Source organism: Talpa occidentalis, unplaced genomic scaffold (assembly GCF_014898055.3).
Source record: "Talpa occidentalis isolate TD23 unplaced genomic scaffold, MPIMG_talOcc4v2.1 talOcc4.7, whole genome shotgun sequence".
In the NCBI taxonomy this organism is placed as follows: domain Eukaryota; kingdom Metazoa; phylum Chordata; class Mammalia; order Eulipotyphla; family Talpidae; genus Talpa; species Talpa occidentalis.
In genome coordinates this window covers 86813727-86833971 of record NW_023605083.1, presented here as the reverse complement: position 1 = coordinate 86833971, position 20245 = coordinate 86813727, and the positions used below count along the sequence as shown (strand labels likewise).

Genomic DNA, 20245 nt, shown 5'->3' with positions numbered 1-20245 from the left:
CACACAAACTAATAATAAAATTCATCATATATTTACTTCATTTTTTAGCTTGACCTTCTAGTAAACCTGCTAGTGTCATTGATTTTGACTGCTATATAAGGAGATTCTCCCTTATCTGGGTGATTTAAAAGCATAATTTGTAGATGAGCATCTCTTACTTTTCCTTTATTGGCAATAGGGCTTATGCCTAGAATTAATACTGCTTCATGTTTTGTTATTTTGTTTTCAAATCCACCTCTGTAATAGCCACCACTGAAAGCAAATTTTGGTAGACTTTGGGAAACATAACTGTCTGCAAATCCTGTGGCAGCAGTGGTCAGTCCAACTGCTGCCACTGTAGTGGCCATGGCTGTGGCTCAGCTCCCCTCCCTCCACCAAGAGCACAGTTCACCCCAGTCCAGAGACCATGGCCGCCAGACTGACCTCTACTAAAAAGTGACCTGGCCACCTGGAACATGATTTTAAGTAAGTCTTGGAAAGCTGACTTTGGTGACCATGGGCCTTTCTTTGTGGGTTTGAGTAACAATGATTGTTGCTAAGCAAACATCAATGAATTGGAAATCAGTCAACTAGGAATTAAAAATTTAGGTGGTTTATCCCCTTGCATCGCCTTGTGGGTATAATTATTCTGTTGGATATTCCTCAAGAATTAAAATTAAAGGCTGTTTATTTTCCTTTAACCACTGCTGCTTCCCTATAGTAGCTGTCTCCTGGGGGAACATAGAAATGGGTGCAAACTTTTGATGTATAACACTTAGGGATTATTCAAATGAAGGTTTCTATCTTAGCTTTAAGGTTAACGCTAGGATATTGATTAGTTTTGAAGCTGGGCAATAGGTCATTATCCTCGTCTCATATTCTTGAGCCTAAGCACTTTCTATTTAGAACTCTTAAAAAAATTATATGTTCTACAAAATTCTGTTTGCCCTCTCTGCTGCTGTATATCAAGTTAAAAATACTTCTGAACTAGTTAGATTGAATAATTTGTCTGGATTGTACTGAGAGGTGGTAATAGAATTATAGCATTAGTTATATATATTAGTTATATTATATTGCATTAGTTCCTTGCAAGAGTGATTGACTTACTAGTTACCTATAGCCTTCTACTTTAGGTTTATGCACACATTGCCCTGTATATATTCCCTCCTTTGATTTTTTTTTTTTTTTAAGATTTATTTATGCATACAAGAGCTGGGGCACAGGACAGAGGTGTGGGGGGTGAGAGGACTCACCAGACACAGAGCAGGGAATAGAACAGGCAGACTCACCGAAACACACCACTGAGGGGAGCAGTGGGCGAGCCAGGAGAGTTCTGCTGCGCCATGTGAGTCACTCCCTGGCCAGCTGGAGATCGAACCCGTGCTGCAGAGGCTGCAGACCACCCCACAGGTTGCATCCTAACCCCTTGCACCATCAGGGATGCCCCTCCCTCCTTTGATATTTGTGAAAACCTAGTACTGGTCCTTCAGGTCTCTAATCCCTTGTCTATATAGTAGACTTGTATTGGATGTGCCTATCCCAGGATTTTGGCCTCACTTGGTCTCTGAAGTCATCTTAAATATTGGCGTGGCTATGAGCCACTTTCCCTTTTCTCACAGAGCAGAAATGTACAAATTGTAGCTATTTCTGAAGACACAAGCTCAAATCTGAAACTGAGCCTGTCTTTCCAGTACTTTGCAATTAGGCATGCTGCTGTGTTAAAATAAGTTTCCCAGTCAAGTTTGAAAGACCTTGTCTTGGAAGCCTAGATTTGCCCCTTTACAATTAAGTAGACTATCTAGAGGTTAGTATTTGAAATACTCATTGGTTAAAATGCTGCTTCTGCTTTTTAGACTTCCCTGAAGAATTATCCTTCTGTTGTCTTCTAGGATGCCCAGACTTTCACAACAATTTGTTAAAATCATTAGTAATATCTTAGATTGTCCCTATGCAGACACTAATAGCTGCAGGAAAGTGGAACTGCATCTGTTTTCAAATGCACTCTGTTTCACTTGCCTCCCACATTTGTTGGCACCACAGGTGGAAGAGCTGACAATGAGCTCTGGCACTCTCCACATCATCTCAAAGACCATAGTCACCATGACCCTCTTGGGATTGCTATTTAAGATCAAACATCAAAGAGCCCTGTGTTTCTGTGTTAGCAAAATCAGCTTATTTCTAAGCCTTCCAGCCTCCCTCCTTGTCTTTTAGGCTACCCTCAAGCCCTGTTCATTTTCAGCCATCAAAGAATGCCTCTTGCTACGGACCTCAGGTTTCTCTCATGCCAGAGTAGTCCTCCCTCCCTACCATTCCCCCCAACCCAAAGCTGTTAATAATGCATTCCCAAGTGTTCCATTAGGTGCACTTAAACTGTTACAGGGAAAATGGCAATTTCTGATTTGTGGTAACCCAGCAACAGTTTCTTAGCACTGGTGCCCTTGATCAGCATCTGCTTTCCCAGGGGTAGTCCCAGGGCACTCATGAGGTTTTAGTGGGCTGTCCTCTTCATGCTCCTTCCCTCTACCTGTACTTCTCACCCTATGCTTTATGAATTGCTCACCTGACTTTCCCCCTCTTAGCCCTGTTGGGAGTGGGGAAGGAGAATACTGCTTTAAATGAGGAGAGGAAGCCAACAACTAGAGCTAGTTAACCAGAAATATTGACCTACTTCCCCACACCACCTCCCACTCCTGCCTTTTAGGGTAAATGTGCAAGTTACTATGGCAACTCAGGCCTACGGACTTGTTTCTGTTGGTGCTGAATGCTGAAGAAGTTCTAATTCACTGCTGATTCATTTGCCTAAACCCATTGCTGTTATCTGGATCATTTTGAGCAATGAAAAGACAAGTCCTAGTGTTGATAGTATTTTTGTACAATCATTTTTACAATCATAGATTGATGATTAATGTAAGGAAGCATGTTCTTTACAGAACGCGAACAAGCCATTTAAAATGTATCTGGGGCCTCCCCAGTGGTGCAGCGGTTGAGCGCTGGGTTGCAAAGCTGCCCGCAGCCTCTGCAGCGCCGGTTCGATCCCCAGCCGCCAGGCGAGGGTCCCACATGGCGCGCAGACCTTTCCTGCCGCCCGCTGCTCCCCTCAGCAGTGTACTTCGGTCCTTCTGCCTGTTCTGCTCCCTGCTCTGGCTCTGGTGAATTCTCTCACCCTTCTGCGCTTCTGACTATACCCAGTGCTTGTATAAATAAGTAAATAAATATTTTTTTAAAAAAAAGATTTCCTTTAAAATGTATCTGTCCCAGCTTCTCTAATTGCTTGAGGTATTATTTTAGCTTTCCTTTGTTTTCAGCAGTTTTGTTATTGTTAAAAAGGGAAAATAATATGACTCTAGTAAGTTGTCCATCTTTATGAGTATTACCCAGAAACTGGTTTAAAAAATTTATCCCCCTCCATCCAAAATATTCCTTTAAGCCTGGGGTTTTCTTGTCTGGGGAGTAATAGCTTGAAAGCTTTTTGGAGAACAGATGGAGGGAAGGGGGTCAAATTAATTAGGTAACCTTGTTAGTGTCAGAGCTGGGGGTCTCCTGACACTGCTCTACTTACTTCATAGATTTTCAGACTAGTTCTAGATAGATTAGGGATTTCATGTGCATCCCCCAGGGGATGACAGTTGGGGACAGATGTCAGGTTGGTACTTCAGGCCTCACTTACTTTAGCCAGAAATCATCTGTTTTTATTAATATCATGAATTGATTTCATTTGTTTAAAGCATTCTGCTATTAAGAAATGGTTGGAAAACTTAAAATATACCAGTCTGTTTGTTATACATTCTGCTAAGAAACAGATATGATAATTAGGCAGCTGAACTTTGAGCAAAACCAAAGCTAAGAAGCTGCTTCTTCATTACTTTTCTTATTGTGATTTTCATTGTAGCAATACCAAACAAATATGATACCATTTTCTATCCCTTAGGATGATTAGTTCATGGGAGAGAAAAACATGAAATGTTGATACAGAATTTTATATGAGTAAATGCTGATGTATGAAACATAGGGACCAGAATGTTGTTCAGTTAGGGAATGCAGAACAGGAAGATGTTCAGACTGGGCTAGTTTGACGTGACTTCCTGGAGGAGGGATTTTCAGTGTCTGACCGGTGTTCAGTAAAGATTTGTTGAATGTTAAAAGGAATGATGTAGGACTTGTACTAAGATGCAACATTGTGGGCCTCCCCTGGTGGCGCAGGCGGTTGAGCGCTGCACTGTGAAGCTGTCCGCAGCCTCTGCAGCGCTGGTTGGATCACAGCAGGACTGCGAGGGTCCCACATGGCGCTGCAGACCTCTCCTGCCTCGCCTGCTGCTCTCTTCAGCAGTGTATTTTGTCAGTCTGCCTGTTCTATTCCCTGTTCTGTCTCTGGTGAACCCTCTCACCCTCCCGTGCATCTGGCCTGTACCCCAGTTCTTGTATAAATAAATAAATCTTAAAAAAAAAAAAAGAAGCAACATTGTGAGCTGGACATTAATAGAATTGTGATAGTAATTTAAACCTGACAGTAATCAGTGAAGTAAATAATATTATCCCCACTTTCTAGATGAAGAAACTGGAGGCTCTAAAAAGGATGGATCCCAGATTAGTCTGATTTCACAACCTGAGCTATTAGTCACTCTGATACTCTGTTATCCAAAATACCCCCTTATATTCCAGCCTGGCCATGTAATAATCTACTCACGTGGGCCCTCATCATCTTGAGTATAGGCCGTGCCAAATGCCTGTCAAGTAAGAGTCACTTGGACTCATCCTAAGCTCACCATTCTGCTCAAAAACTCCTGAGTGACTATTTACTGCCATCATAAAGTATAACTCCTCATTTGGCTCCTTGGGCTTCCCAGATCTGTCCTTAGGTTTACTTTCCACCTAATCACTCCCTGCTTTCCTGACCATACTGTCTTATACCATATTAGTTTCCACAGACTTTTCATGATGCCAAAGTCATAGCTGACTTTGTACTATCTTTGCTTACAGCCCTTTGGTCTTTCCCGTGGACTTCCTTCCACAGCAGTCCAACTCAATTCCAACTTCGACATAAAGCACTTCTAATCATTCAGCCCATAAAAACCTTTCACTTCTTCTGGATTTGTACCTGTCTCTTTCAGTCATTTGTAGTTCTGCATAAACTTCCTTGTGTTGTATTTTGTATTGGTGTTTTGTTAAATGACACAGTGGCTAATACCAAAGCTTACCGCATGTTGTATAGAAAATGCCTTTTGTGATCTGTCACCTATCTAGCTGTATGTAGGTTACTTGACTTTAAGCTTCAATGTTCTCATCTTAAATGGGGAGTAATAATAGTACCTCCCACTTAGGGCTGTTCTGAGGATTAAATGTACTTAATACAGTGCCTGATGTGAATTTAGTGTTCAGTAAATATATATTGTATTATTTCCCACCGTTTCTTCTTGCCCACCTCTTTGATGCTCCAAGAGCTGTTGTGATCTCTTATCTCTCCTCTAGGGTATTCCTCTCTGACCATCAGAGTCCTCATCTACCAAGTTAGTTCAGATACTATCTTCTGTAAATCTTACCCTCACTCATCCTAAGCTGGTAGTGAGATCCTCCTGTATTTATACTTTTTGTCCAGACTTCCATTATTGTATCTTTTATATGGCATCAAATTAGCATATTCTGGTCCTCAAATAATAATTGTTAAATGAATTAAAACAAAGGAATAAATGTATCACAGTGATTCTTAGACTTTTCTACTGATTTGTTCAGCTATAGCAGAAAATAGTTAAGGAGAAACCGCTGCGTATCAGGGTGACAATAAGGATGTTTCCAGGAAGTACGCATTGCTCAAGAAATCTTCTCTTTCTCTTTAAAATTAATTTGAATTTTGTATTCTATTCCATAATATGTATGTATGCTTTCCTGATTTCAAAAGTCAGTAACTTAATATTGAGTCAAATCAATAATCTGAGAGAATACCTGTATTTATCATTTGGTTCCATTGTTATTACTACAAAGTATGGTGAACAATAAGTTATTTTTATAAATCATGTATTTTTTTCATTTTATTTTACCTCTTTAATCCTAAAATGAAGCTTACAGAATATAGTGCTAGATTAGCAGGTCTTACATTCATTCTGTAACTGTTTGTCAAACATGTTATTTTGGTCTTGGCTTCTAATTTTTTTAATTCCTAAAAGAACTCTCTTTTGGAGTTTGGAATTTTGTTAAAATTCCCTTTAAATGGGGGCGGGGAAAGGAGGGCTTGGGGTCAAAATAAGGGGGTTGTAATTGTATGGGGAATATAAAAAATAAAATTTAAATAAAATGTGAAAAGAAAATTCCCTTCAAAGCCTACATGACTTATTTGGAATGTTATCTTAGGTGAAATGTTTTTGTATGTTTTTTTAAGATTTATTTATTTATGCGTATAAGATCTGGGGTACAGGCCAGAAGTGTGGGGGTGAGAGAATTCACCAGAGTCAGAGTGGGGAACAGAACAGGCAGATTGACCGAAATACACTGCTGAGAGGAGCAGTGACCCCTTGCGCCACCAGGGAGGCCCTATTTTTGTACTTTAAAAGTAGGTTTGATTTAAAAAGAAAAATAGCTGAAAGCTACTTCTTTTAATTATTGCATAGCTTCTTAAACTACTGTAATAAGTGGTCTCAAAGTGACTACTTTAAGGAACCAGCCTTCCCTTCAATGTGAATGTACTATGGTCATTGTTTTTGAAAAGTCAACCTTACTGATTTATAGTATATACTAGAAACACTTTGATTCCTCTTTTTATTTGGAAGTTCCACGAGGGCAGAAACCATATATTAATTCATCTGTAAATTTTTTTAGCAGTACTTGCTTTTTCTACCTTCCTTTCTTTATTAGAGAAAAGGGGATTAAGTTTGAGAGCCCCACTTTTTTTCAATTTTAATGTTTACTAATTTGTTATTTTTTATATTTCCTTATGGTAAACCTTTTAGAAATATTAATTTTTATAAAATATTTATACAAGCACTGGGCACAGTCAGAAGTGCAGGAGGGTGAGAGAATTCACCAGAGCCAGAGCGGGTAACAGAACAGGCAGACTGACGAAGTACACTGCTGAGGGGAGCAGCAGGCGCTGCAGGAGAGGTCTGTCGCGCCATGTGGGACCCTCGCTGGCGGCTGGGAATCGAACCGGCGCTGCAGAGGCTGTGGGCAGCTTTGCAGCCCAGCGCTCAACTGCTGTGCCACCAGGGAGGCCCTAGAAGTATTAATTTTTTTAGGGCCTCCCTGGTGGCTCAAGGGGTTAAGACGCAACCTATGAAGCTATCCACAGCCACTGCAGCATGAGTTTGATCCCCGGCCAGGGAGCAACCCACATGGCACAGCAGACCTCTCCTGTCACGCCTGCTGCTCCCCTCAGCAGTGCATTTCAGTCGATCTGCCCTTTCTGTTCCCCGCTCTGTCTCTGGTGGATCTCACACCTCCCCCCCGCCCCCACCTCTGACCTGAACCCAGTTCTTGTATGCATAAATAAATCTTTAAAAAATTAATATATATAGAAATCTTTAAAAATTAATACTTTTTTTTTTTAACTTTTTTTTTTATAGAGGCATGCTTTTATTTATTTGTTTGTTTGTTTGTTTGTTTGTTTGTTTTGTTTATACATGCACTGGGTACAGTCAGAAGCACGGGAGGGTGAGAGAATTCACCAGAGCCAGAGCGGGGAGCAGAGCAGGCAGAAGGACCAAAGTACACTGCTGAGGGGAGCAGCGGGCGGCAGGAGAGGTCTGCGCGCCATGTGGGACCCTCCTCCGGTGGCCGGGGAGCAGCTGGGGATCGAACTGGCGTCGCAGAGGCCGCGGGCAGCTTCGCAACCCAGCGCTCAACCGCTGCGCCACCGGGGAGGCCCAAAAATTAATACTTTTTTTAAGATTTTATTTATGCATACAAGAACTGGGGTACAGACCAGAATCACGGGGGTGAGAGGATTCACCCAGAGACAGAGTAGGGAACAGAACAGGCAGACTGAGTGAAATACACTACTAAGGGGAACAACAGGTGAGACAGGAGAGGTCTGCTGCGCCATGTGGGTAGCTCCCCGGCCAGCCGGGGATTGAACTGCTGCTGCAGAGGCTGTGGATAGCTTCATAGTGCTGTGCTTAATTAACCCCTTGTACCACCAGGGAGGCCCAGAAATATCAATTTTTCTTAAAGGAGGGGAAATTCACCATAACACTACCACCCAAAGATCACCACTGTTAGCAGTTGAGTGTGTATTTCACATATTCAAAAGACTCAAAAGTAGTAGCTTTCTTTTTTAAATCAATTTCTAATACTCACAGAAAACTACACATTTAGTAGTACACAAAAGTATGATAAAAACAACTTAGCCCCATCTTAGCCACTTAATTCTATCCCACTCCCCAGAAAGAACGTATTTTGTAGATACTGCTTTCCAGAGTGATTGCCTTCATAACTCTTGATCTGTGCTGTCCACTGTATGGGCTAATAGCCACTTGTGGCTTTTTAAATGAAAATGAATTTATTTATTTTTAAAGATTTATTTATTTATACAAGAACGGGGTATAGGCCAGATGCGCGGGAGGGTGAGGGGATTCACCAGAGACAGAGTGGGGAAGAGAACAGGCAGACTGACGAAATACACTGCTGAAGGGAGCATCAGGCACGACAGGAGAGGTCTGCTGTGCCATGTGGGTTGCTCCCTCGCTGGCCAGGATCGAACCAGCTCTGCAGAGGCTACGGACAGCTCACAGAGCTGCACTCGACCGCCTGTGCCACCAGGGGAGGCCCAGAAAATGAATTTAAATTTCAGGGTTTTTAGTCTCAATAGCTTCAATTCAAGTGTTTAATAGCCACATGTGACTGGAACCTACTGTATAGAATAGCACAGATAAAGAACATTTATCACAGAAAGTTCTAATGGTCAGAACTACTGTAGATAAAAATATGCTTTAGGGCCTCCCCGGTGGTGCAGTGGGTTGAGCGCAGCGCTGTGAGGCTGTCTGCAGCTTCTGCAGCGCCTGTTCAATTCCCAGCAGGCCATGGAGATTCCCACATGGTGAGGCAGACCTCTCCTGTCTCACCCACTGTTCCCCTCACCAGTGTACTTCGGTCCTTCTGCCTGTTCTGCTCCCTGCTCTGTCTCTGGTGAATTCTCTCAGCCTCCCGTGCCTCTGGCCTGTACCCCAGTGCCTTACATAAATAAATAAATCTTAAAAAAAAAAAATGTTTAAAAAAATATGCTTTAACCTTAGTTTTTGATTTATCAACTTTAGTTTCAATTACCTTGTTTCTGTTTAGATATAGTTTCATAAATTTAAAGACACGTGTAATATCATTAAATAAATAATATGTGTATTATATGTATATTCATAATATAAATGTGGTGTCACAATAAATATGCTAAGTATATCTGTTATAAATTTAAATTTTTAAATGACTTATTGACAAGTAACCCAAATTTCCTCATGCTTATTCCCAGTTGCTAACCCCTCCCTCTCTCAGTCTCCTGCCATCAGTCATCATGGATTGGTCTTGTCTGTTTGTAGCCTTTAGTATCTGAGTTCTTTCATGACAAGTATATATGTGGGATTCCTCTACTCTATATTGTTGTGCGAGAAAGAAGTCATTCTTTGGAATAATGTTACTGTATTGTACGAATAGGCTATAATTTCTTTTTTTTTTTTTTTTTTTAAGATTTATTTATTTATACAAGCACTCGGTACAGTCAGAGGCGCGGGAGGGTGAGAGAATTCACCAGAGCCAGAGCAGGGAGCAGAGCAGTCAGAAGGACCAAAGTACACTGCTGAGGGGAGCAGCAGGCGGCAGGAGAGGTCTGCGCGCCATGTGGGACCCTCGCCTGGCGGCTGGGGATCAAACCGGCGCTCCAGAGGCTGCGGGCAGCTTTGCAACCCAGCGCTCAACCGCTGCGCCACCGGGGAGGCCCTAGGCTATAATTTCTTAATCTATTCTACCATGCAGAGACATTTGAGTTGTTTACAATATGTGGCTATTATGAATAATGTTTCTGTGAACATTCTTGTACAGCAATTTTACATTTCAGTTGTGTAAACTAGGAGCAGAACTGCTATGGAGTATGATTAAGTTCAACTCTAGTAAATCCTCCTAAAGGAGTTGTTTATACCTAGCAGATAGTACCTGCAGTTGTTCCACATCTTCAACACTTGGTAGTCTTAACAATTATGTCATTATGTTTTATATTGCATTTCCCTGATAACTAATGAAGTGTAATGCCTTTTATCTGTCAAGTATTTGCAGATTTTCTTTCTGTCAGCTGTCTAAATTTCTTGCCTATTTTACTACTGGATTTTGTTGGCTTGCTTTTTTGATTCATTTGAAGGCATTATCAGTATTTTCTGGTTTTGAGCCCCCTTTTAGTTATATATTGCTAATATCTTCTCAGACTGTACCTTGACACCTTTTAATCAACAAAAAAATTGTAATAATTTAACCCAATGTACCTTTAGGTTGGTTATTACTTTTTGCATCTTCTTTATCTCAAGGTTAAATCTTTCATTACTTCAAGTTCATGAATATATCTTATATTATTTTCTAGATGCTTTATTATTTGAAGAACTTTTTTTTTTAAAGATTTATTTATTTATGCATACAAGAGCTGGGGTACAGGCCAAAGATGAGGGGGTGAGAGGATTCACCAGAGACAGAGTGGGGAACAGAACAGGCAGAATGACTGAAACACACTGCTGAGGGGAGCGCAGGCAAGACGGGAGAGGTCTGCTTCTCCATATGGGGAGCTCCCTGGCTGGCCGGGGATCAAACTCGTGCTGCAGAGTCTGCGTATTGCTTCATAGTGCAGTGCTTAACCCCTTGCGCCACCAGGGAGGCCCTATTTGAAGGCCTTTCATTTAAAAGAAATCTTTATTTTGGAAAATTTCAAATTTATAAAAAGATTGGAAGACTAAGCCTCCCTGGTGGCACAAAGGGTTAAGTGTCAGTATTAAGAAGCTATCCACAGGCACTGCAACATGAGTTCAATCCCTGGCCTGGGAGCTGACCCACATGGCACAGCAGACCTCTCCTGTCTGCCCACTGCTCCCCTCAGCAGTGTATTTCAGTAGATCTGCCTGTTCTGCTCTTCCCACTCTGTCTCTGGTTAATTCTGTTACCCACCCCCACCCCCCATACCTCTGGCCTACACTGCAGTTCTTGTATGCATAAATAAATTTTTTAAAAATAAATTTTTCTTTTTTTTTAATTTTTTTTTTTTTTAAGATTTATTTATACAAGCACTGGGTACAGTCAGAAGCGCAGGAGGGCGAGAGAATTCACCAGAGCCAGAGCGGGGAGCAGAGCAGGCAGAAGGACCGAAGTACACTGCTGAGGGGAGCAGCGGGCGGCAGGAGAGGTCTGCGCACCATGTGGGACCCTCCTCTGGTGGCCAGGGAGCAGCCGGGGATCAAACCAGTGCCACAGAGGCTGCGGGCAGCTTCGCAACCCAGCGCTCAACCGCTGCACCACCGGGGAGGCCCAATTTTTCTATTTTTTTTTTTTTAACATTTATTTATGCATACAGGACTGGGGTACAGGCTAGAGGTGTGGGGGTGAGAAGATTCACCAAAGACAGAGTGGGGAGCAGAACAGGCAGACTGACTGAAAATACACCACTGAGGGGAGTAGTGGGCGAGTCAGGAGAGGTCTGGGCACCATGTGGGTAGCTACCTGGCCGGGGATCGAATTTGTGCTGCATGCAGCTTCATAGGTTGCGTCTTAACCCTTTGCATCACCAGGGAGGCCCAAACCTTTTTTTAAAAATGTCATTTTTTTTTTTTTAATCTTTATTTTTCTGAGTGCTTCTCCCTGATATTAACATGTTCCTCAGACTCTATCTTGCCTGTAAATTGGTATTTCTATCTAATAAATGGTCAAAAAGAGACTTGACTTTCGGGAGGGGAATGAAGAGGTAGGACTATTTTCTAGGTTGTGTGTATGGTATATTTCCATCAGAGGGCACATAATGTTTGCTTGTCTTTTTGTAATGTCATACTCATTGATGATATTGTCGAGCCATTCATTCAATTACATTTGAAAAATACTGGTATTCCAATTCTGTCATTCTTTATTATATAAAAGTATTTTTATAAAAAGAAACTTTCCTTTATCAATTATTTGTTCACCCAAGGTCTGGTTCATATGGTAAAGCCAGGATAAATACTTGATTCTTTTGTTTTATTTTTCAATTTTAAGAATAATTTGGTGGCTTCCTAGCATCTCTCAAAGAGGGTGGTTTAATTTTTGTTTTTGTGCTTGTTTGTTTTTTAAATATTACTTGTTTTGTTTTTGTTTTTATGCATACAAGAGCTGGGGTATAGGGCCTCCCCGGTGGCGCAGCGGTTGAGCGCTGGGTTGCGAAGCTGCCCGCGGCCTCTGCGGCACCGGTTCGATCCCCGGCTGCTCCCCGGCCACCGGAGGAGGATCCCACATGGTGCGCAGACCTCTCCTGCCACCCGCTGCTCCCCTCAGCAGTGTACTTCAGTCCTTCTGCCTGCTCTGCTCCCCACTCTGGCTCTGGTGAATTCTCTCACCCTCCCGCGCTTCTGACTGTACCCAGTGCATGTATAAACAAAACAAACAAATAAAATAAATAAATAAATAAATAAAAACATGCCTCTATAAAAAAAAAAAAAAAACCTAAAAAAAAAAAAAACATATTTAAAAAAAAAAAAAAGAGCTGGGGTATAGGCCAGAGGTCCAGAGGGTGAGAGGATCACCCGAGACAGAGTGGGAGCAGAATAAGCAGATCTACTGAAATACACTGCTGAGGGGAGCAGCAGATGAGACAGGAGAGATCTACTGTGCCATGTGGGTCACCTCCCTGCCCGGGGATCTAACTCGAGTTGCAGTGGCTGCTGATACTTAACCCCTTCGCTCCACCAGGGAGTCCCTAATTTTTGTTTTTAAAGCATTGTAAACTCATAGATAAAACTTTAAATTTTTCAATCCATTGTACTAATTATCTTTATTGGTATACTGGTTGTGTCCCATCTGTGGCCATGGGAAATTTATTCAAGTTGACTCCTGAAATTTTTTATCATGACTAGTGGTCTTCAGTAGCTTCCTTGTTTGCTCGTATAGCACATTGTTCCTGGCTTTTATTTTTTTTCTGTCCCAGACCTGGAATCAACCATTTCTCCAAGGATATCTGGTTTGTTTTTTGTTTTTTTATTTTGTTTTGTTGTTTGTTTGTTTGTTTTTTAAGATTTATTTATTTATTTATACATACAAGCACTGGGTACAGTCAGAGGCGCGGGAGGGTGAGAGAATTCACCAGAGCAGGGAGCAGAGCAGGCAGAAGGACCGAAGTACACTGCTGAGGGGAGCAGCGGGTGACAGGAGAGGTCTGTGCGCCAGGTGGGACCCTCCTCTGGTGGCCGGGGAGCAGCCGGGGATCGAACCGGTGCTGCAGAGGCTGTGGGCAGCTTTGCAACCCAGTGCTCAACCGCTGCGCCACCGGGGAGGCCCGATATCTGGTTTGTTTTAATGGGAAATGTTATTTAGAAGTATGATATTGATCTGGGCACTAGCTTGATCATTAATGGGCTCATCATTGTTGCTGGCCTTTCTTATTTTGTAGAGGTTGGAATTAATTTCTTTTTAAAGATAAATATCTATTTCATGCTGATACTTTATAATCAGTTTCTACTTATCATTTGTTTATAGCTGCCATTCTAAAATTCCATGCCACAAATCTTAGTCCTCAACCCTATTAATATAATTACTCATTTGTTTTGATCCATGACACCACAGGTTTCAAAAATGACTTGTGAAAATAGCAATTATGTTCTTTTTTGTCCTTATTCACTATGTCATGATGAATTTTAAAGTCATTTGGAATATTTCCTCCTTGTGGATTTATGCCTAACTATGGCACATAGTTAGGTTTGTTTGTTTCATTTTACTTTATATTTTTAGGGACCACTGTATTCATTACTTAATTTTGCTTTATACATGTAAAAGATTTTCACATGTTTTTCAAATCAAATCTAATTATATATATAATAAAATCAAATCTAATTATATATATATAATCAGAAAGCTAGCTTCTTTCTCTTGTCACTTTGCCCTAATCCTTTACTTCTCTGTAGGTTACTACTTAATGATTTTACATTTAGCACAACAAATGAAAAACAGCAATTCAGTTTGTTGGGGATGATTTCAGGAGATTTTAAACACATGTCAGGTTAAGATAACTATGGAAATGCCTACCAAGCTGTTAATAAGAAAACTATGTCCTTACATAGCAAAATATTCAGTTTACTTCATGGCAGCAGAGTGACGGGTATTTGAATAAGGCACAGTCCTGAGATAGTGTGGCTGCCTTTCTAGTGTTACAGAGCAACCCCGATACAAAACGGGTTGCCTGACAGCGGGTCCTTACCCACACACTTATAGTGCACTTATTAATGCTAAACTGCAGACACACACAAAAGGTTGATAAAAGGTTTGTTTACAAGGAAGGGGAAATGGGGAAATGAATAACTCAGGGAGAAAAAGAGGGAGATAAGTTCATAAATGCGTCCTACCCGTTCTGCTGACCAGGTGAAGAACCAAGCGAGCTGCATGGCCAAGAGAGCGACACCCCAGCCACATGGCCAGTAAAATACTCAGTGAACATAGTTGCTTAACCCCACCCTCAGGTCCTCGCAATCTTCCCTTTGGTGATCATAGGATTTGTAGTTCCCAGTGTCTTGATGGAGTGGGGTTGGAGTACACATAGCCTGTATGGAGTTTGCTCAGGACATCCTTTACCCTAACACTAGCACACCTGATGTCTGTCAGTATTAGCTGTGAGATATCATTGTTGGCCCCTTGTCTCCAAATAATGATAGCCTGTACTGACTCTCAGCACCTAGGCATTCTACCTGTTTTTGGAGGCCTTGCAGCAGTAGCCATTTGGAGGATGGCATGGACCCCAGCCAATGGCTAGGAGCACTCCTACCCCCTCAAGACCATTCTAGAAGCAGCTTTACCAAAACAAGGGTGGTGTGGCTTCTTGCTCAGATGGCCTTCAGTGAGTGACTCTGCTTTTCCTGCAGATGCTAGAAAGAACTTAATGATTTAATGCAGCTTGTGGCTTTGTTGAAAATTTTTGCTTTTGCTTTAGTTCACAGCAGAGCTTTGGCAGCATAACAGATGCTACATTTGTGTCAAGTTACACCTCATCTGAAATTCTCTTGACTGCACCACTGAGATCTAGAAATTAAAGTAAGAACTGGGATGTGAGAAATTTATAGACAGACCTGCAAGCTGAAGCATATTTTAAAATTTAAGAATGATTTTGCCCACTGGTTTCAGTCTGATGTGTTTTTAATAATGCCACAAAATAACACTTAAAGCACACCCCCCCTTTTGATTATTATGCATTGGATACTTTCTTAAAATTCAAAACCCCTGTAGGATTTGCAGCTCTCCACCAAATTTTTCAAGTTGAATTTCAGTTGAATTTCACCTGGGTGGTGTAGTAGTACATTTTCTATTCTTAAATAAGTTGTAAATTCACCTTCTGGCTCTTTGCATTAATTAGCCATTATAAATGATTGATTTTTTTTTTAACACTTTGAAATGTTGAATTATTTCTGTTGCCTTGATTGCTAAACTAGATTATGACAGTTTGAGTGTAGCACTCTTCATTTAAAATATTTGTGAGGGTCTCCCTAGTGGCGCAAGGGGTTAAGACACAGCCTATGATGCTATCCACAGCCACTGCAGCATGAGTTCGATCCCCGGCCAGGGAGCTACCCACATGGCCCAGTGTAGACCTCTCCTGTCTCGCCCACTGCTCCCCTCAACAGTGTATTTCAGTCAGTCTGCCTGTTCTGCTCCCCACTCTGTATTTGTGATTTGAGATTATAAGCATATTAGCAAAATAAGATCATCTCTATTGAGGAAAAACAACTTGTATTTTCTAGTGTTGTGGCAAGGTATGAAATTATCCTCTACTAGAGATCTGGAGTTAAATTTACCTATTAATTTCTCAAGATCTCCTTTACTTTACTCTTGACCCTGCCCATGTATTAACTGTTGCAGTACAAACAAGATGGGGAGAGGAATAATTGCTGTAAACCAAGCTTAAGTTAATCTTCAATCATTTAAGAATGTTGCCTGGGAATTTCTAGATTATAAATTGTCTGTCTCTTGAGTGACTCATTTTCTATAGTAGAGTAAAATCCTAAAGCAATCCTGAGATTATGTATGTGTACCTGTGTGTTAAAACAGTTAAGTAAAAATCTTCAGAAATACCAAATTTGTTGATTGGCAGTTGTATGTAGAAAATTGGCACTCAGGTGCCTTTTTTGAGATAGGGAAGTCTTCATTTTCCTCCAGGGATAACAGGGTAATAGTCTGTGTTGTTTCTGACTCCCTCAGAACTTGGAAAGTAGAGTCTGATAGCACTCTTACTAGGTTTATCTCTCCTTTAAGTTCTAGACATGATGTTGAGTCTTTTCTAAACTTTCGGAGAACATATTGCAGGCCAGCTTTAGCACAACAAATGAGAAACAGCAATTCAATTTGTTGGGTGGAATTTATGGGCACAAATGACTGTCATCCTCTGTCAGAAGAGAGATGGGGTGTTATATCCTTTTAACCATATTTGTAGATGACCTTTGGTATGCTAGGATGGCTGTTAGGGATGGCCCTGTTACTGTGACCTCTCCAAGGTAACAGCCTCGGGTGTTGGTTAAGTGAAATTGGAAATTTGATTCTTGTCCCCCATTCTTCTCTTACACACCACCATCTTTCTTCCTCCCCACCTTAATAATCATATTTTAAGCTCCTTAGTGTAAAGTCTTCGGCTCTTAGTGGACTGTAGAAATATTGTATCTTAAGTTGGATGATTGAGTAATAACAATACTACTGTGTTAATGTCAATGTGAATTTGTATCATCTTGTTTGAAACATTAACTGAACAAGTTCAGGCTCAGACATGGCTTAGAGTCCACTATTAATTTCTCAAGCAGGTTCTTATACCCTTTGTGTTTGATACTATTCTAGTTTCCTTTTTTTTTTTTTTCCAATTAGTTGCTTTCTGGTATAAAGAGGAGGTATACATTGTTTCTTAGAAATTCTGTTTCTGGGCCTCCCCAGTGGCACAGCAGGTTGAGCACAGTGCTGTGAAGTTCTCTGCAGATTCTGCAGCGCTGGTTCAACTTCTAGCCGGCCAGGGAGATACTCACAAGGCATGGCAGACCTCTCCTGTCACGCCTGCTGCTCCCCTCAGCACTGTATTTCAGTCAGTCTGCCTGTTCTGCTCCCACTCTGGTGAATCTTCTCACCCTCCACGCCTCTCCTGTACCCAGTTCTTGTATAAAAATAAATAAAATCTTTTTTAAAAAAAGAAAGAAATTCTGTTTCTGATACTACTTTACAAGCTTTCTGGCATGGAGCCTCCCTGGTGGCACAAGGGGTAAAGTCTCAACTCTTTCAAGCTATTGCCAGCCACTGCAGCATGAGTTCGATCCCCAGCCAGGGAGCTAACCCACATGGTGCAGCAGACCTTTCCTGTCTCACCCACTGCTCCCTTCAGCAGTATATTTCAGTAGATCTGTCTGTTCTGCTCCCCACACTACCTCTGGTGAATCTTCTCACCCCCTGCACCTCTAGCCTACACCCAAGATCTTGTATGCATAAAGACATAAAAATAAATCTTTGAAAGTTTTCTGGCATGGAGTAAGCTTTTTTTTTTTTTTTAAGATTTATTTACTTTTCAGGCCTCCCCGGTGGCGCAGTGGTTGAGTGCTAGGTTGCGAAGCTGCCCGAAGCCTCCGTGGCGCTGGTTCTATCCCCTGCTGCTCCCCGGCCACCAGAGGAGGGTCCCGCATGGTGCGCAGACCTCTCCTGCCGCCCGCTGCTCCCCTCAGCAGTGTGCTTCGGTCCTTCTGCCTGCTCTGCTCCCCGCTCTGGCTCTGGTGAATTCTCTCACCCTCCCACGCTTCTGACTGTACCCAGTGCTTGTATAAATAAATAAATAAATCTTTTTTTAAAAAAAAAAAAAGTAAACATCCTATTAAAAAAATTATTTACTTTTATTTATACAAGCACTGGGTACAGTCAGAAACGCGGGAGGGTGAGAGAATTCACCACACCAAAAGCGGGGAACAGAACAGGCAGATGGACGAAATACACTGCTGAGGGGAGCAGTGGGCGTGGCAGGAGAGGTCTGCGCGCCATGTGGGACCCTCGCCCAGTGGCAGGGGATCGAACCAGTGCTGCAGAGGCTGCGGGCAGCTTCGCAACCCAGCTCTCAACCACTGCGCCACCGGGAAGGCCCTGGAGTAAACTATCTTATGTATTTATGGAGTATATGGTGTTGCTGGCTAATTCTTGTAAAATCTTACCCAGTAATTGGACTTTATTGTGTGTATAGGTGCATGTACTCTGTCTCTGTTTCCAGGTAGAATTGTAGGTAGCAGCACAATTATCAGATGCCCTTTTTTCAAGAAAGATCTTCAGAATTGATTGATGTTTTCTCTTTTGGGAAATTTATCCTTTTAATTCTTACATGCTTATTTTGAACCTGACCTGAGAATTAATATTTAAATGTTTTGATAAGTTTTATCAAGCAGGTACAAGTTTATCTCTTAAAACACGTGCCTATAATGTATCTGACATTCACTAACAATACTTACAAAAAATGTTTAGTAAGTTTAAACTTTAAAGAAAGCAATTGTAAAAATAGTTGTGTCATTTGATTTTTTTAATGGAACCTGAGTCCCCCTAGTGGGGAGAATATAATTCACTTTTCAAGCTTGAAATAGAAAAAAGAAAGAAAGAAAACAAAATTTATGTGGAATCAGCTTTTATATCCATTGTTCCCATTAGTACTGATATCCTCATATCCACTCTCCCTGGCTGAGCTGCAATGCTCGGCTAGCCATTGACTTGGCCCTAACTTTAGCCAAGATTCAGCAATCTGCCTCTCCCCTGCTCTCCATCCTAGTGGCTGTTGCCATTCCTTGCTGTGATCTCACAAGCTGTAACTGACTGCTTCTGTCAAGCCTCAGCAAGTATAAACTCATACTAGCAGTTAGTGGTTTTTAAGCCATGCAGTTCTTTATAGGAGAGAACACAGTGCCCCCCAGAGGTTTCTAAAGTTGCTACAGAAAAGAATAATTTTAAGGTCTGCTTTGGCAGAGTAGGTAAATTAAGAACAGTTAGTAATGGAGGAGGTACGTACTGCTGGCCAGAACACGGGCAGCATGGTATGGCAAAGCTACCTGGGTTTTGGGTTCAAATAGTAATTTTGTAATTACTAGCTGTCTGACTTGGAACCGATTATATAACCTCTGTCTTAGTTTTTCCCTCTGTAAAGTGGGAAGATGGAAAGCTAGTTTCCAGGGTTGTTGTAAGTTTTTGAAATAAATGTGCAAAGGATTTTGTGTTTTTAGTGCTCTGCATTTGGTAGCAGAAATAGGAAAATTTTTTCAACTGGTGAGTTCATCATAATGCATGAAATTTCGTTAGTTGGATAACTTTCTCTTCTTCATGCCTTTTTCTTTCAGTCACCACCAAGTAAGCGAAGAAAATTAGAGAAGCCAAGGAAACCCATTACATTTGTAGTGTTGGAGTCTGTGATGAAAGAATTATCTCTCAAAGCCTCATCCTTGGGTTCTGAGACAGTGGAAGGCATAGTAGTTGTGACAACATGGATTGAAAAAATTCTCACCGATCTCAAGGTACTTGGTTTAATCCCAGTGAAGTGCTAATAAATAATCTTCACTGTGTAAAGTACTTACTATCTTCTTTTATTTCTTCTTTATTTAAAATAAGTTTCGCAAGGAGAAAGTGATTTTTCTATAAATTGTGTTTTTCCTCCAAATAGGTCCAACATAAAGAGTTCCCTGTGGAAAAGAGGAAGTTAGCCCTTTCCTAACAGCCATAGAAAACTCCTGGATTCATTTAAGGAGAAAGAAAAGAGAACGAGTGAGACAATTGAGAGAATTCCCCGAGCTCCTGAAGATGTCATTCAAGCCTTGGAAGAGAAAAAGTCTACTCCCAAAGAGTCTGGCAGTAGCCAAGAGTTGGCCAAGGGCCCCCGGAGAGTGCCCTGTGTGGGCTGCTCCACTGAGGGCGAGCCTGTCACAGTTGAGGGCCACGGCCCAAACAGGATTTGCTTTCCAGGATGAAAACCCAGAGTCAGGAATGAAAGGAGTGAGGAGAAGGGAGGGATGGGGGGTTTGGAAAGTTGTAAGGCTCTGGCAGTGGATCCAGGACCGAGAGACTTTTGAGCAGCTCAGCAGCCCAGTGTCTGAAAAGGGAATCATCT

General features: G+C 41.6%; 2 protein-coding genes across 2 annotated transcripts in view; one reads left to right on the top strand and one right to left on the bottom strand.

The window, feature by feature from the left end:
* Positions 1–20245, top strand: part of METTL16 (methyltransferase 16, N6-methyladenosine) — a 96688-nt gene that overhangs the window by 50371 nt on the left and 26072 nt on the right. Inside the window, exon 9 of the mRNA XM_037491635.2 lies at positions 19482–19655. Within this exon, the coding sequence (XP_037347532.1) occupies positions 19482–19655 (174 nt within the window). The remainder of the gene's footprint in view (positions 1–19481; positions 19656–20245) is intronic.
* On the bottom strand, positions 45–365 carry LOC119230469 (mitochondrial import inner membrane translocase subunit TIM14-like). The gene has a single exon (XM_037491634.1). It carries the CDS (start codon positions 345–347, stop codon positions 45–47), a length of 303 nt encoding a protein of 100 aa, XP_037347531.1. The 5' UTR covers positions 348–365.